Source organism: Hippopotamus amphibius, chromosome 16 (genome assembly GCF_030028045.1).
Source record: "Hippopotamus amphibius kiboko isolate mHipAmp2 chromosome 16, mHipAmp2.hap2, whole genome shotgun sequence".
NCBI classification, from domain to species: Eukaryota; Metazoa; Chordata; class Mammalia; order Artiodactyla; family Hippopotamidae; genus Hippopotamus; species Hippopotamus amphibius.
In genome coordinates this window covers 17130791-17148935 of record NC_080201.1, presented here as the reverse complement: position 1 = coordinate 17148935, position 18145 = coordinate 17130791, and the positions used below count along the sequence as shown (strand labels likewise).

The window sequence follows — 18145 nt, the reverse complement described above, 5'->3', positions numbered from 1 at the left end:
TTTAAAGCAATGTGATCACTTTCAAGAGTTAGCTTACTAATTACTTAAAGATAAAAATAAAACAGTTAATGCTTAAATAATCCTGACTTCAGTTCTGTTTAATATGGTGTATGTCCTGTTAGGTAACCATTAAATTTTTTAATAGAAGAGACCTTTTAAGGTTAAAAGTTAAATTATCTTGAACAGACTAGTTCTTTGTGTAATGTAAATACAAGCATATAAAAGATAAATACACATTGTACCTTCAGAGAGGTCTCATTTGGCCATCTTCTGCCTTTAATACATGAAAGGAAAAAATGAGGTAGGAAAAAAGTTTTGATAATCGTGAGTGAAGTGGGATTTTCATGTAGTGTGTTGAGAGTGGGGGGAAAGGTTATAGACTTTCCATTCACTTTGTTAATACAATATATTCATATAATTTTTCCCCTCTTATTGTTTTCTAATCAAAATAATATTTGTCATATTTTTCTTGAATGTTGTATAAAAACAAGTGTCTAGTTCCAGTGTTACTCCAAAAGTTGTAAGTTAGTTCAGTTAATTCTTTATTTTTAAAGGGTATATAATTACCAGTGTATGACCAATAACTGTTTCTATTCTGTTCATACATTAACCCTGTGGGTTCTAGGCAGTGTACCATCACAATTTCTCTTAAACTCTCAGACATTGCTGAAAATATTATTTGCCATTTAGATATTTAATTAGGATAAGATACTTGTTTGTATTAATAAGTGAGGCTAAATGGTGCTACAGTAACAACCAAAACATCTAAGTGGCTTACACAACAAAGTTTTACTTCTCCCTCATTTTATGATAATATTGGCTGTAGTTTGGAAGCAGCTCCATTTTCTTCACTCTGGGAACCAGGCTTTAGAAACTACCCCTTTCTGGGTTAATTGCCATTTTTGTAGTGGAGAAAAAAGGTGATGGTGGAACCATGTAGGGCTCTGAAAGCCTGAAAGTGGCACATTATTTCAGTTCACATTTCATTATATGAACAAGTCATATGGCCAGTCCTTACATGAGTAGAGCAAGAATGACGTTGAGTGGAGCAAGACCTTCCCACAAGGAAGGGTTGGGTCTAGGGAAAAAGGGGCAGTAAGTATTTTGACAAGAATAATTTTCTATATTTCTTCCTTATGAAGATGATAGTAACTATTAAATATGTAAGTATCTAATGAGAAAAAAACTTAAACTTTCCCTAAAGTTTAGTAGACTATCTCATTAGTTTAGAAGTTGATGAGTTATATGGCTGTGTTTAAGTTTACCTTTGCAGTACATATGTTGTTAGGGTTTACTAAAACAACAAATAGTGTATTCTATTTCAACATGCTTAATCTTCAGGGAGCAGTTTTTTTGAGTACCTAAAAGGTATGTATTTGCATGAACCAGTATCCCTGGGAGTATTCTGGTAGAAAACTAGCCCTTAGGGCTTCCAAGGTAGCTCAGTGGTTGAGAATCCGCCTGCCAGTGGAGGGGACATGGGTTCGATACCTGCTTCAGGAAGATCCCACATGCCGCTGAGCAACTAAGCCTGTGCGCCACAACTATTGAGCCTGTGTGCCACAACTACTGAAGCCCACACGCCTGGTGCCCGAGGTCCACAACAAGAGAAGCCATGGGAAGCCATGGCAGTGAGCCCACGCACTGAAATGAAGAGTAGCCCCCACTTGCTGCGACTAGAGAAAGCTCATGCGCAACGAAGACCGAACACAGCCAATAAATAAATAAATTTATAAGGGAAAAAAAAAAAGCATAGCATATTAATGTTTTAAAAAAAAAAGAAAACTAGTCCTTAGGCATCAATGTGGAAGAATGTTTCTGGAGTCAAATGTGTTGGGAAAACTGTACTTGTACCCACTGCTTGGATTTTTACAGTGTTCATCAGAATGTGAAATGCTTGGAGAAATCCTTTTGTTCATTTAGCTTTGCTTAATTAACTCTAATTCCAGATTCACTTGACTTTGGAACCTGTTTTACTAAGCTGTTCGTATTAAATTTTCTTAAGGGAATCATGACATGAGGAAGTTGGTAGGCCAGTTACAATTTATTAGATCTTGCTCCTACTCAATACTTGTCAATCTCTTTGTTAACTGTACTAGTGGTTAGTTAGTCTTTGTAACTGAAAAACAAGTGCATTTTATTTTTGACCTCAGGGTATCCTAGTTCAGGGAGATCCCCTGGTAGAAAGAATTGCTCTGAATTGGATACAATCTGTTTTTCAGGTGTTCTTTGGTTTCTGGCCTCTGAGTCATGGGTCTAGATCCTTTACGATACTCTCAATACCACCCAGAGGCTCACATTGCCTCAGAAGTCTTGTAATGGCGTAGCATAGCTGACATTTTTGATATTAGGATTGTGAGAGAATTTTGTTTTTGAATTGAATTTTTTTAATAGTAAGACAAAAACATGACCAAGTTCATATTTTACACCTTTTTTTTGGTTCCTGTAGTGAGAAAACAAAGATGACGCAATAAATTAAAATGTCATTGTAGATATTAATCCATCCCTATAAAATCTTACAAGAGTTATTAAAAATTAATACTGACTTTTCTGTTTTTTCTTTGTTTTCTGTTATGGTGAAATTTGCGGAATAAAAGAAGTCAAATTCAGGGGTCAACAAAGACAAGTTATAGAACTGGATAATTGAGAGTTGATTTTAGATAAGAAATAAGTGTTGGTGGTTCGTTTTATGAAATGCTTATATATACCTACAGCGCAGCCAGCAGGAGTGCCAGAAATCTTAAAGAAGAGCTTACATAGCTGTTCAGTGAAAGGAGAGGAAGAAGTATTTTTAATTGGCAAGAACTTTCTGAAAGGAACTAAAGTTATCTTCCAAGAAAATGTTTCTGGTAAGTAGGCATAATACTGCCTTAGAAATTATTGTGTGTTTCACTTTGTCATAAAGATATAGTTGTAGCTACAAAGTAAAACACTTTTCACAATTTTAGTAAGTCACTGTTTTTATTTCAATCAGATGAAAACTCCTGGAAGTCAGAAGCTGAAATCGACATGGAATTATTTCATCAGGTATAATTTAAACTTTTTATAGTTTGGTTGTTTACTCTCCGAGAAATTGTTTCGCTCCAAAATTTTCCTAAATCAACAGATTAAATTTCTTCTTCATATGGGGTTAACGTAAATCATTTAAAGTTTCTTTCTTGGGTTTCTTTAACTGAAATAGAGTTATTCCACTTATGCTAGAAATGACAGTTCTCTATTTGAAAAAGTTAAAAGCATTAGCAAATTACCATTGTTAATAAATGAAACATTTCTTTCCTAATATTTATATGCTCTGAGGATTTGGATTATCTTAACCTACTATTTAATTAAATCAAAGGGAAAATTTTTTTATTGAGTACCTGCTATGTGCCAGGTGTTTTATATTTGTTAGTTACCTTTTTGCATTCAGAAGCACTACTTGTTACACTTAAAGAGTCTATATTTGTAGAACCTTGCTATATATTGTTTTTCAAATAACAAGGAAAAAAGCTTGAAAACAAGGATAAAAAACTGACTTAAGAATTAGTATGTAGAGCAGACAGAACCAACCTCATAGAAGTTGAAACTAGCGAAAGAGAAGGACAAACTTATGAATGAATCAAATAGAAGGCATATGCAGAAGACTAATATGTATAAGTACAGTTTATAAAGAACAGAGGAGCAGGAACAAACTGATGTATAAAATACACAAAGCCTAAAATTTAGCATAAAATGCTGATGAGAATAGAAAAGAGCACATGAAAGCAAGCAGAGAGATGGAAGAGGCAAAAATTAGAAAATCTGTGGCCAGTTTATCAAAAATGTGTAATTCATTTGTGGTTTAATTGTTTTAAATTCCTTTGTGTTTTAAAAAAATTTAATAAAAACTGTAAACATTATATATCTAGTATATTATATCCGATATATTGACAAACTCAAAGCTAAGGGTACAGTGCTCCCTAAGAGTGCTCTCACTTCAGACACCAGCCACAAGTTCAGGGGTCTCCTGGCCATTCTCACGTTTGAACAGTTGGCTTCAAATTCAGGGGTTCCCATTGCCCCCTCAGAATTGCTAGAATAACTCACAGAACTCAGGAAAGCACTATACTTAACCATTTCAGTTTTATTATAGCAAAAGAACACAAAGCAGAACCAGCCAAAGGGAGAGACACATAAAGTAAGGTCTGGGAGGGTCCTGAAGGTGAAGCTTCCTGTCCTCAGGGATGCCTTACTCTCTCAGCACATTGATGTGTGACAACATAGGCAGTACTCTGTATGATCCAGGCTGTTGGTATTCAGAGTTTTTATTTGGGCTGGATTACATACTGCTCATGCAACTAACCTTTAGTCTCCAGTTCCACCAGAGGTTGGAAATATGACATGTTTCAAAGCCTTCTTCACAAATCACACTGTTAGGCTTTTCAGTGGCCAAAACCCCTAAACAAACAAAGATACTTCTATCAGACAGGACATTCTAGGGGCCTAGAGATCACCTTCCAGTAGCCAAGAGAAAAGACTAGACCTCACTTTGAATTAAATTAATTCTTCACTACATAGCATCATGTAAAGTGGAGCTTCCTATATACCTAGACAAATGCTGTGTAGAAAGTTTTCCTCTAGCCTTATGCTACTACATGCCGTCAAGAAGAGATAGTAGGATTCAGCCGCCATTACCTTGTCACATTTACCGTTGAATAGTCTCTGCTAGACTAATCTTAACTGAAGTTCTAGTACCTGCTTTGTCACTAGCAATCTGTGTTACCTGTGTAAGACAAGTCGCTCTTTTGCCCCAGTTTTCTAATCTATAAAATAAACTCTTTTACTAGATTATTTGAGGCTCCTTCTAACTCCAGCATTTTATGATTTCTTGTATAACTTGTTGATCAGACCATTCCCACTCCCCAAGAACAAACAGGGCTTACTCTGGAGGACTCCTAGAAGTTTGGGCCAGTGTGTTATGACTCCTCTGTGTTCTTTATAATATTAAGCACTTAATAGATACTCATGAAAAACTTGTTGGTTCATTGAAGAAAAAGAGGAATCTGAGGTCTGAGGTCCCTTATTCTTTCTGAGTGTACTTCAAACCCTAATTTCAACCAGGTTCTTATTTGCCTGTAGTTTTGGTCCTGACCAAAGCTTAATTTATCCATGCAATACTTTCGTGTGCCATGAACATGCTTTGTTTTTTGATGAGTTGGTTAGATTGATGTAAACTCCTTTGCTAGTAGTATTCTGTTATAATTGTTATTCCTTACCTTATCCTATGATGCAGTTTTGTGGATAAGAACACTAGTTCTGGAGACCAAGAGACTTGCCTTATAAATTATATAAAATATTAATAAAATAACCCCAACAAATTATAGTTTTAACTTGCTGTTTCATATAGAACCAAATATTTCATCTTTGTTTCCACCTCCTCCTCACTCCCCCTCTCCCTCTTTCTCTCTCCTTCCATCCTTCTTTCCTTTTTTCTTTACCTTTGAGGCATGGGGTAGTTATATTTTTAAAGCACTTTTTTTTTTCAAGGCGTTTATGCCGGCTACAGTAGATTAAAGAAGAATAATCATAAAAATAAGATGTGGTGGAATGGAAAGGAATTATGTTCTTATTTGGTGGCTATATCTAGAGGTCCTGGGGTTTTTGCAAACAAGTATGTAAACAAAATAAATCATAATATGATCTTTGCATTAACTCTGTGGTTCTGCTAGTCATTAAAAATGTTTGATGTTTTTCAGAGAAAGCTTTCTATTCGCGCCCCCCCCCCCCCCGGGGCTTTCTGGGAAGTGTTTTAGAATGGAATCAGAGCTGAGATATAAAGAATCAATCCTAGAGATTATATTAAAGAAAAATAAAAACCACAAAAATTAAACATGTAGCAGGAAGTATGATCAGAAAATATATTAAAAATAAAGAAACTTTGAGTGTAGTCAGTAAAGAAATATCAGGCCTATAATGAAAAGTTGAAAGGGCCTCTGCAATATTAAAAAAATGACCAGAAGATGGTACAGTAGAAAAAGACCATTTAAAGATAAACAGCTTTACAAATTGTAATTATGAATAATTGTGATAGCTATTCATTTGAAACCACAAAATCAACTCATCAAGTATTAAACTTTTTCTGTTACTTAAAAATTGAATCTAACAAAGTCTGGGAAAATAATTTTTTATTAATATTTGGCTCTTCCAGTCAGTGCCATAATATGTCTCATGCTCACGTGTAGCAAATGCTATAGGCGTGGTCATCATATCTACTCCCATTTTAGCAACTTTAGATAAATTCTGTAGGACCTTAATTGCCTATTAAAGTAAATATATATCTAAGGTACATATCTTAAAGATAAATCAATCTCTCTCTCTATATATATATTTTTTTAAGATAAGTTGGTTTTGAGAGAAAACAGGGGAGCTGAGCAGCTTGAAATGTGGAGGTGATTTTAAAAGGAAACTAGAAACTAAAAATAGGTATTTCAGAAACTAAGAAGAAGTCTATACATTTTTTTAGCTTCTTTTATTTTTTTAATTTAATTTTGTGTTGGAATGTAGTTGATTTACAATGTTGTGTTAGTTTCGGGTGTACAGCAGAGTGATTCAGTTATACATATACATATATTCATTCTTTTTTCAGATTCTTTCCCATATACGTTATTGAGTAGAGTTCCCTGTGCTATACAGTAGGTCCTTGTTGATTACTTTATATATAGTAGTGTGTATATGTTAATTCCACACTTCTGCTTTATACCTCCCTCCCACCTTTCCCCTTTGGTAACCACAAGTTTGTTTTCAAAGTCTGTGAGTCTGTTTCTATTTTGTAAATAAGTCCATTTGTATCAGAGGTCTATAATTTGATTTAAATATAACTCATTTTACAAAATACGAAATAGGCGTCAGTAGAAAATTGCACAGATTATCATTTCTTAACTTTTAGTCTTCTGGGTTCTTTCTATTGCATTTTTTAGAGTGTAAGATTAAAAAAATAAGGTGGAGCTTTGAAAAAGATGGAATTTTCAGTATAAATATGGAAAGAAAGTTCTTTGAAGAAATGCCCAAAAGATCCTCAGAATTTGGGGGAACAACTAGACTAAACAAAGACTTGAGAGTTTAGAGGTTATGTGTTTTAAAATTGGTTTTATTAGGAATTTTGTTTTGTGTCTCCAGTTATTATTTTTCCATATATATCCCCAATTGCAAAATGAATGTGGCGATGATAAATTATCTCTTAGGAGAGTAAAAAAGTATCTAGCATCATGGCTTGTAAGCTCTGAAAAAGATTATCTGCTGGGGAAAAGAAGGTCATTATTTTGAATCCAAGCAGATTTTTCTAAGAAATTAAAATTCAGATATTCTTCTCTTTTTACCTCAGAGAACGTTCTACCTACGCCACAGGCCTCCCAACTCTTTGTGTGTTCTGTCTATATTGTACTCCTAGCTCAGTGGTAGTTAATTGCTCTTAACTATCACTACTCACAATTTACTTCAGTTTGTAATTCAAATCACTTGTAGACTGTCTAGATTCAGATTGAGGAAGTATGAAGAATTAGTATGAAAATAGGTTCCTTTGGTTTTTTAAAGGTTTCAAATTAGATTTGCTTAAATACACTCTCCAAAGCAAGTGGAGTAAAAGGTTTTTTTAAATAAAATATGCATCTGATTTTAGATACTAATTCTGTTACTAATTACCAAGAAACAGGTTTTTATTCAGAAGAATAATTTCAGTTGTTGTATTTGCCAAATATATAATTTTAAGACCGGGAAGATACTTCACAAGTCCATCCATTCAACCATCTCCTTAATTGTAGATAGGACTGCTTTGTGATGTAATTGCAGTGTTAAAACAAAGGAGGAAAAATGAAGGTGGACAAGATTTTAAAATTCTGTTTCTTAGAAGTTGGATCAGTGCAGGTACATTTTTTGATGGCCTCATGTGCAATTGAGTATGTACTTTCAGATTTTTGCCCCCAATACCTGTGGATATACAAAAGTGTGATTTTTTTTGAGATGGCTAACTGGAGTCGGGAAGCATTCTATTAATGCCATAAATAAGAAGCTGTTTTTAAATTTATAATGTGATATTTCAGAGAGTGTTTTAAGATGGCTTAGAAACAGATTAGGTGCTCAAAAATTGAAATCTTGGCCTCATTTGTCATATGTTCTATTCAGCTGAGTCAACCAGCTACCATATACTAAGTAGAAAAACGTCATCAAACTCACTTCATCCTCAGCTGTCACCGTAGGCCTCCTGCATGTCACATACTCAGTACGAAAAGCATAATCACTACCCCTTGACATTCCTTCCCAATACTATAACATACTAGGAAAGAAGAGAACAAATCAAATCTGGTTCAGGGTATCTTCTAAGAAGATGCAGTCCTCTTGAATAAGTGCTATTGAAGCATTTATGGAGCTCTTCCCTTCTCTTAGAAGGATGCTTCTACCACTATTGCCACACACACACAAATGACTTTGATTTACTAGGGTTTGGGTACTGAACCCTGTTGACTTTATTTATTAAGAACTTTTATTGAGATACAGTTAACATAAATAAACTGCATATATTTAGAGTATATTATTTGGTATCCCAATCTCCCAATTCATTCCCCCCCAACCCTCCCCGCTTTCCCCACTTGGTGTCCATATGTTTGTTCTCTACATCTGTGTCTCTATTTCTGTCTTGCAAACCGGTTGATTTGTACCATTTTTCTCTATTCCACATATATGTGTTAATATAGAATATTTGTTTTTCTCTTTCTGACTCACTTCGCTCTGTATGACAGTCTCTAGGTCCATCCATGTCTCTACAAATGTCCCAGTTTCATTGCTTTTTACAGCTGAGTAATGTTCCATTATATATATGCACCACATCTTTTTTATCCATTCATCTGCTGATGGCCATTTAGATTGCTTCCATGTCCTTGCTATTGTAAATAGTGCTGCAATGAACATTGGAGTGCATGTGTCTTTTTGAATTATGGTGTTCTCTGGGTATATGCCCAGCAGTGGGATTGTTGGGTCATATAGTAGTTCTATTTTTAGTTTTGCAAGGAACCTCCTTACTGTTCTCCGTAGTGGCTGTATCGATTTACATTCCCACCAGAACCCTGTTGACTTTAAATGAGAATTAAACTGGTTAGGAAGCAGTGAACTCCATTGAGAAGTATTGATACGTCTCACTGTTAAGGTTTACAAAACATATGGTAACTGACATTATGTAAGGTGCGCATATTTTTTTCCTGAAAATATATTCATTCCTTTTTTCAACAAATATATTTGAGTATATTTTGTGTGATATGCTTAACAGTGGAGATAGAATGAAGAACAGAATATCCTAAGTTCTCATGGAAGTTACATTCTTGTGGTTGGAGAGGGACAAAAGCAAATAATCACAGTATTTCAGGGGATAAGTGCTGTTTTAGAAATAAACAAGATTATGTGATCAGATTGGAAAGGGGTGCTGCTTTAAATAGGATGGTCAGAGAAGGCTTCTCTGAGAAGATGACATTTGAATGAGACCTGAAAATGGGTGAGGAACTAGCCGTTTGAAGAGATAAAGGAAGAGTATTTCAGTGAGAAAGAACAGCAAGTTGTAAAGGCTCTGAGGTAAAAAATGAATTTAATGTGCTAAAAGAATGAAATTAGCATGTTAGTATAAGAAGGTCAGTGTGACTGGAGTGTAACAAGCTGGAGGAGAAGGGGAATGAGATGAAGTTGACAGGGCAGGGACCTTGTAAGCCATTGTAAAACATTGGTATTTTACCTTAAAAGCAATTTTAAGATTAATGTCCTGATACCTGTGAACCTGAGCTTTTAAATAATACATTTTTTCCCCTAGTCAGATTTTTTAAACTTTACAGCTAACAGGAAATGTACTTAATTATTAAATTAAAATTTTAATTTAAATATTACTTCTTTTCTGACTCTTGTAATTTTCTTTCAATTAGAATCATCTTATTGTGAAGGTTCCCCCATATCATGACCAACATATAACTTTGCCAGTATCAGTGGGAATATACGTAGTGACCAATGCAGGAAGATCTCATGATGTTCAGCCATTCACTTACACTCCAGACCCAGGTATGTGAAAATAAAAAGTTCTGAATCAGAAGGAGTAACTAACTTCTATTTCTTTGAAAGAATATGAAGAAGACCAGCCAACTTAAAAGAGAAAGTTGTGTGCTAAGATGAATTGATACCAGTATGTTTTGAAGATGGCATTATTCCCTAAGAAGATGCCCACCAAACATTGCTTTTACTCTTATATTAAGGGAACCGTTTCTGCCTTATGCTCTAATAATAAAAGTAGGAATGCTCTGAAGTCAGGCTCTCTAGAGTTATCATACAAGTTCCTCCTTGGTAAGAATTACCATTCATTGAGTACCTCTTATGTGTAGAAAGGTGAAAGTGACAACTTTGGGAAGCTGCTAATAGTTTTTAGTCTGGCTGGCTTATAGAATGCATTTTGGGAGAGGTGAGAGATAAGCTTGAAGTGATAAGTGATAATATCACAAATAGAGTCATATGCCTGTAGCATTTTCTAATTTGTGTAATCAAAAATATCAAAGACTTCTGGTTAATAAATATTTTATATGTAATTTTAAGCATTTAGGTAAAACAGCTCCTTTAGAAACCAGAGCAGTCGCTTAAAAATTTAGATCTCTGGGTGAGAAGTATCTTAGGAGTTTTTTGCCTACATTCATTTAGTTGCCTGAAGAAGAGAGCCTTTTCCTGAAGGAGTAGAGAGAACATTTTGGGAATGAAAAGTCTTTACATGTTTTGTTCACCTGCGCTTGGTTTCTTCCATAGCTTTAAGTTTACTTATGTTATTCCCAAATATTTCAGGATCCCGTGAGTTATAAAATGAAAAATGGTAGCAAGGAAAGAAAGCCCTGGCAACAAAAAGTGATGGAAACAGTAGCTAGGACAGAGTTATACCTAGTCTTGATAATTAACTTTCTATCACTTAATGTTACCTGTTCTCTTTTTTTTAATCATGTCCAAATTTCACAACATTGATTATTTCCTACTAGTTTGCTGCAAAAGTGTGCCACAATATAGCACTAATGAAATCCTTTTAGTATTTGAGAATAAAAGATCACAAGTAGAAATTTCAGACAGAGAAAGACAAAGTTTGGAAATCATATATTGGCTTCAACAAAACTTGGAAAGAGAAGATGTTGGTTTATACTTAAAGATCAAATAGTTGATTGTTTTCTTTCTAGTAAGGCCTCAAAAATCCAAGAAAATTTTGTTTAAAACTAATGGTAGTTAAAGCATTTTAGTAACTACCAGTTACTAAATATTAATATTTAGTATTTTGTGTGAGGAGGAGCTCATGGTGGGGGTGGGGTGGGGAATGGCATACAGTAATTAATACATTTGTGTGGGAAGGGAAGAAGGAAGTGTGTGTGTGTGTGTCTCAGGGAATAGCCTTAAAGTTTTCACCATCTTGAAGATACTGAGCTTTTGTTGTTTTTGTTTGTTTTTATTGATCATTAATAAAGAACTTCAGGACTTGGAAGTGCTTAGCATCAGCACTATGAATCTTCATTTCTTAGTGATGAATGCTGATTATTAAAAATTTGCCTTTGATAAATTGCCAGATAAAACAGCTTTTAAGTGTTCTGTTTTAAAGTTTACACTAATTGGCTATATTTGGCCACATTTAGGCAATCACTAACATATTTATTCTTTTAGATTTTTCCCTCTTGTATTTTATATATCATAGGTAGCAGTCACCCTCAGAAACTCTTAATTGAATAAATATATAATATGCAAATTTTATAGTGAGATCTAATGCTTTAGTTTCTGCCTTTATGATATAGCTAATTAAAGAATTGTCCCACAATTTCACTTTTTTGTGTTCTATAAAATGTGAGCATCTTTTTAGGTGTGCATGTGAGAGAATATGATTTCAGGAAAACTTGGTTGTAGAAAATTTGCACTGTCTTATTATGATAAACCATTTGCTGTTGTGATTCATCCAGGGATTGTTGTTAAACATTTGAATATTCGCTGATGTGTAGTAATTATAACAGCTAAAATAAGGCCCACCCTAATTTTTGTGAATCAAGAGTAGAAAAGCAATTGCTACACCATTTTGTCTAAATATTTAAAAGTTATAGCTAAAAGTAACAAATAATTAAATAAAATATATTCTATCGTCCTAATTTGACCAAAATATCTTCATAGTAACCTAGAAGGCCAGATTTGAATTTAGGATTTTCAAACTGCTTGGAGGTCCAAGCTGGAATATGGCAACATGAAGAAAGAGGATTCCCCAGCCTGCCACCTTTCTTTTCCCTCTCCTGGCTCCATCCTCTTCCTGGAGGGCTTTGATGCACCGGCTAATGCTCCTAAGCTCTGTTTACCCTATAGGCCTGAGATTGCACACATAGCCTCAGAGCAGTTGTGCAGAAAATTGGGGGATCTTGCATACTTGGTACATGGTCTAAAAGTAGGATTGGGGTAGGGATTCAAGTGAACATAAACTGGCTCCACATGCTCTGCCAGACATAAGCCCCCCCAAAGCCCTCTGAGTCTACTGAGTCTATGCTGCCAAAAATACATTGCATGTACATGCTCTTAGGCATTTACTTTGCAGAGTCATAAAACCTTTGTTTCATTGCCAGTTAGTCACTGAAGCATTGCTTAGCCATTAATTTGTTTTACTTCCATCTATTAAGACACAGAAATGACAGTTATTTTTTGCAGTGACTCTGCAGTGGTAATTGCTGTAAGAAATGGAAGATAAAATACTTATTGATAATTTTTTGTTGCTCTAAAAACAAGTGACTAAAACTTGTTTTAAAAGTAGAAATTTTAATATTTTTCAAAGATTAGTTTCCATTTTAAAATCTGTAATTGTTAGAATTAATGTTATGCTTCAAAATTGTCTATGGATTTCTTTTCTAATCAATTCTATTCAATTGATAATTTCATTCAGTTGATAGTTCATTCAAATTATCATTTGTTGGACCTCATGTGCAGCATGCTTAGGTAAACATTTTAACTTCATTCTTAGGAGATGTGTACATTTTGTCTCTTATTCACAGTTAACTATATATTCTCTATAACCATCATTTTGCATTGTCATGCCAAGAATAAATTGGAAATAAGTTGACTCAATTCCTATTTTGAATAAGTTAGGGAATATAAAATAAATACATTGAAAAATAGAAATTAACATCTATTTAAATAAAATTATTATACAGTCATTTTAAGCAAAAACCTGTTTATTTGGAATTTATTTAACTTTACTGTTCAAAACTGATCTCTACTCTCCACTCATTAAATTTAAAGTTTTCATAGTAGATGTGCTTGATATATATAGATATAATAGTGTAGCAATTCTCCATTAATAACAGCAAAGATTATTTTCCCAAGGCTTTATAAAAGGAACAATCATAATGTTATAGATTTTGTATATTCACATTAAAAAAAATTTAGCTCAAATGACTGCTTCTGAATCAGTATTATTTTAAATAAATCATTTATGTAGGTAAATGGTGAATTTTTTTTTCATGCTAGTGTTACAATATATTTGGTAAATTAAAAAAATCTCATATCAATCTTCTACTCATTTGATATCATCAGTATGTGTACTATTACAAGAAAGATTTTTTTTAAAGTTGCAGTTGTTTTTATTTTGTTTTAATAAATAAGCATATGCTTCTACCCACTTGGAGACTGGTGCATTTTAGAGATTGGTGATTGGTGATTATAAAATCTCATTTGAACTTAGAATTTCTGCGAAACAGGTAACCTAATAGTGCTTTGTGAGAAAATATTCCAATTAAAGAATTTTAAGATACACACTTTGTTAGGATGTTTAAATAAATACATTAATCTTTTTTGTTTGTCTTAATAGCAGCAGCTGCTGCTTTGAATGTAAACGTGAAGAAGGAAATATCTAGTCCGGCAAGACCTTGCTCTTTCGAAGAGGCCATGAAAGGTACCAAGTTAATTCTGCTCAAAAATTATAAATTAGTGATGCTATATATTTTCTCTAGCAAACCTTACTATTTTATTTTCTCTTGTGTACTAGCAGGTTATATTCCATATTGTAAAATAAATACTTGTTTAACTTTACTGAATGCAGAGACTTGCTTCCCAACTTGATATTTCCCTTCATTTACCATATAAACAACTTTTATTTTTTAACATGTGTTGGAGTAGAGGAGTTTTTGTTTTGTTTTGTTTTTTATTCCCTAATATTAAAAATCTTAAAATACTGTACAATAATATATGTAAAATAGCTTTATAAAGCTTCTTGCTGCCAATAAGAGTAGTACTTGATATTGAGGTTAAAGAGACCAAAATAAGAACTATTGGCATTTGAAAAAGTTGCTTTAAGTTCTTTAGGTACCATTCTTTGTTCTGACATAATTATTTCCAAACAGACAGTGAAGATATCTTCAGGATGTTGTAATGTGGTAGAGTAGATTCTTTTCTTAGCAGATTTCTAATACATCTGTGATACTTAATTATGATGCTTTTGTGCCATTATGTGTGAAGATGTCAATTACATAATGGCCACTGATTTATTCCTGTAATTCTACGAGGGTGAGTCAAAAATTATCTGTACTTCGGCTGTAAAATTTATTTTAGTTAACTTTTAGAAAAGACAAACATCATTTCTCGGCATAATCTCCTTGCTTTTCAATACATTTTGTCCATCCGTCAACAAGCTTTCGTATTCCCTCATTAAAAAATGTTTTAGGCTGAGCATTGAGCCACGAATGCACCATCTTCACTTCATCAGAAGTGAATCTTTGTCCTCTTAGGGCTGCTTTCAGGGGACCAAACAGGTGAAAGTTCAGTGGAGCAATATCAGGACTATAGGCAGGATGCTTTAACACCTCAAAATGAAGTTTTTGCAGAGTGTTGACAGTGTGGGCAGAAGTGTGCTCACACCCTCAGACCACAAAAAAAGTGAATCACTGCACGGGCTCTAGGGCGTGTGGGCTTCAGTAGCTGTGGCATTCGGGCTCAGTAGTTGTGTCTCGCAAGCTCTAGAGCACAGGCTCCGTAGTTGTGGCACTGGGGCTTAGTTGCTCTGTGGCATGTGGAGTCTTCTCGGACCAGGGATCAAACCCATGTCCCCTGCATTGGCAGGCGGATTCTTAACCACTGTGCCACCAGGGAGGTCCTCATTTGTCATTTTTAAATGCAGTATCATTAATTGGAGATTCCTGATCAGTTAAAAAAAAAAACACAATAGCTTTCAACTAGGACTTTCCCTTGACAAATGGCTTCTTTTTGTGATTCCTTAAATCAGAGCTTTAGTATAACGCCCAGGTGCCCTCTGAGAGATTTAATTAGGTATGCTTTAATGATGAAGACTGAGCAACATAAATGACTTTTAAATTTGTGTTATGGCATAACCCTTCACATAACATTCTTTAAAATAGCCATCAATTACAGTAAGATTTAGAACTTGATTCACAAATATGACATTATGGACAGACATTGAAAACATTCTCTCTGAAGCAAGTTTCTCATTCCTTGGAGAAGGTTTGCAGGGGGAGGCGGAGGGTAAGGGGAATAACGGCACAGCTTTTCAGTGAGATGTTAAGGCTTGTGCTAAAGCATTATGATTCATTTTTGTTTTACCCAACTGTGTATATATCAACACAAAAGTAATACAAATTAAATGATACGATAAAGTATACAGTATAAACTATTGTTAACAGCTTCTTGGGAATATTTCCAGAAAGTTTTCTATGTCTATATATGTACAGGAAGATGTAAGTGAAAATTCTAGAGAGATCATTTAAAGACTCTATGGTGCAGGTTTAGAACCCAGGGATAAAGTATTGATGTTCAGTCTCTCAGTTTTAACTTTGTATGTAGTGGTTAATTGGATGAATGTGAAAAAATAGTTGCGAGCATATGTTTTTCTCTAACTGGTTGCAGTTATGTGAAAAGGTTTAGGAGCTTGTAGGAATCATAGAGATAATGTAGTTCAGTCTCATTTTACAGGTAAATAAACCAAAATTTAGAGAAGTTAAGTGATTTGCTCAAGGTCAGATAGCTAATAACTGACAGAGGTTGCCACTTAGATTTCCCCCAAAACTCTATTTACTCTATAATTTGCATCCCCTATCTTAATTTGTATTTTAATCAAACATATTTGTACATGACCTAAAGGCTGCTTGATGACAACAAACTTAGCAAAGATTGTTCTAAGTTTCAAAAATTGTTATTATTTGGCATGGATGGAAGGAGAACACTTTAAAAGTTATTTGGCATAAACTATCAATAACAATATTCTTCATAAATTCAAATCGATATAGGAATGGTTAAATATGTCTATCTAATTTATTTTCTGAGGAATTCCCTGGTGGTCCAGTGGTTAGGACTCCGCCCTTTCACTGCCGTGGGCCCGGGTTCAATCCCTGGTCGAGGAACTGAAATTCCGCAAGCCATGCGGCATGGCAAAAAAAATAAAATTAATAGTAATAATAATTTACTTTGTGGATTTTCTGAATTGGCTTAAAACTTCTCCCCCAGCTTCTAGGTAGTACAGACTTTACTTGTTTGTATATTTTTCCTCCTTCACTAAAATGTAACCTCCAGGTAGTAGGGCTTTATCCATCTTATTCATCACTGGATCCCCAGAACCTAGAACAGTGCCTGGAACTTTGTGAGGGCTCATTAAATACATAGTGAAAATGTAGGAAGAAAAGATAGGGGAAAAATGTAGGGAAAAAAGATACTAAAAGCCACTTAGTATTATTTACAAGTCCATTAAGATACAGTTGTGGGTTCTGAGACAAGATAGTACAGACTTAGCCCAAGTGGTGGTGTAAAGGTGACAGGACATCTGGAGTCCTCAGTTTCCTTCTTTCTCCATTCCTGGGCTGGAGGAAGCACCTGAACATGTGGAATCCCAATGATGGGCAGCCAGGGACATATCCACACACCCCCAACATTGAGTACCCTGGAGGTTGCAATCCTGCCCATCTACCACCCGCCAATCCTACCTTTCCTCCAGGCCCCTTTCCCACTCCCCCAGGATCACCCCAGGGGAATCCAGCTTTTCCTCCTGGTGGGCCCTGTCATCCTGTACCACAACCAGGGTATCCAGGATGCCAGCCCTCGGTCCCTACTCTCCTCTGTACCCACCACCTGCCCCTGGCATGCGACCTTGAATCCATTGGCTCCTGGCATGGTAGGACCAGGAAATGATGATCAACGAGAAGATGCAGAAGAAAATGAAGAAAGCTCACAAAAAAGAAGCACATATACCACAAATATGGCAAGCATTTTCTTCTCCTCCTCCTCCTCCTTCTCTTCTGGCAGTGACTCTGACCGAATACAGGGCCTAGACCCTTCCCTCAAGTCTCTCCAGTTCTGCTCTCCTGTCAAGCTTCAGATGCCATCTTGTACTGGGGAAAATTAGCCCTTATGTCCCTCCCTTCCCACCCCCTCAGTCTGAGCCTCACTCTGCTGTTCAACTATAACTGGCTAGGGAAAATAGGAAAAGAATTGCCAGGGGCTAGCAAAGGCCGTATTCTCACTGCTTGGATAGAACTTTTAGCTGATGAGTTTTGCAAGAGAACTACTTTTTGAAGATGGTAAGATTTGAGCTAAATGCTGAAGACAGGTCTAAGATCTGTAAAATGTGATTTTTTACTTCTTTTTGTAATACTTACGATTGGAGGGGTGCTGTGGAAATTTAATTATGGGAAAAAACAAAAACAAAAACAAACCTGTACCTTTCTTGTAATTTTGGCACACTTGGGTGATTTAGTGTCAAATAAACATTTTTCAGCAGGCCTTTTATTGATTGCACTCACTGCAAGGCTGCTGGGAAGTGCAGTCCAGTTGGTTGATGAGCTCTGACCGCCATTTTGGAAACTAATCTCTACTCCTTAGCTCAGTATGCTATCTCAGGTCCTCCTCTCTCTCTCCAACTCTCAGTCCAAATAAAGCCATTTCTCCTGGGGGATGGGGGCGGGGGGAAATAGTATAGACTCATTTTTCCCTGTTCCTCCCTTCTAAATCTACTTAATACCCTGGAAATATTCAGCAGTCATAAAAGGACTTTGAAATATAGAAGGAAGGAATTGGACTGGCTGCAGACCTTAGACCTTACAGAACAACAAGTGAGTTTCCTGGATTTTCTTTTTAGCTCCCATTTATCTGGATTGGGCAGCACTTGCAACTC

At 35.3% G+C, this 18145-nt stretch overlaps 1 protein-coding gene and 1 pseudogene across 10 annotated transcripts in view; both read left to right on the top strand.

The window, feature by feature from the left end:
* Nucleotides 1–18145, top strand: part of NFAT5 (nuclear factor of activated T cells 5) — a 120808-nt gene that overhangs the window by 86870 nt on the left and 15793 nt on the right. For 7 of the 10 annotated variants that reach the window (XM_057713281.1, XM_057713283.1, XM_057713279.1 and 4 more), the window contains 4 exons: nt 2715–2849; nt 2975–3027; nt 9915–10047; nt 13841–13924. In XM_057713281.1, the coding sequence (XP_057569264.1) occupies nt 2715–2849; nt 2975–3027; nt 9915–10047; nt 13841–13924 (405 nt within the window). The remainder of the gene's footprint in view (nt 1–2714; nt 2850–2974; nt 3028–9914; nt 10048–13840; nt 13925–18145) is intronic. The other 3 variants (XM_057713282.1, XM_057713284.1, XM_057713280.1) reach the window with 1 other exon arrangement.
* Nucleotides 15548–17387, top strand: LOC130839244 (proline-rich protein 13-like; annotated as a pseudogene).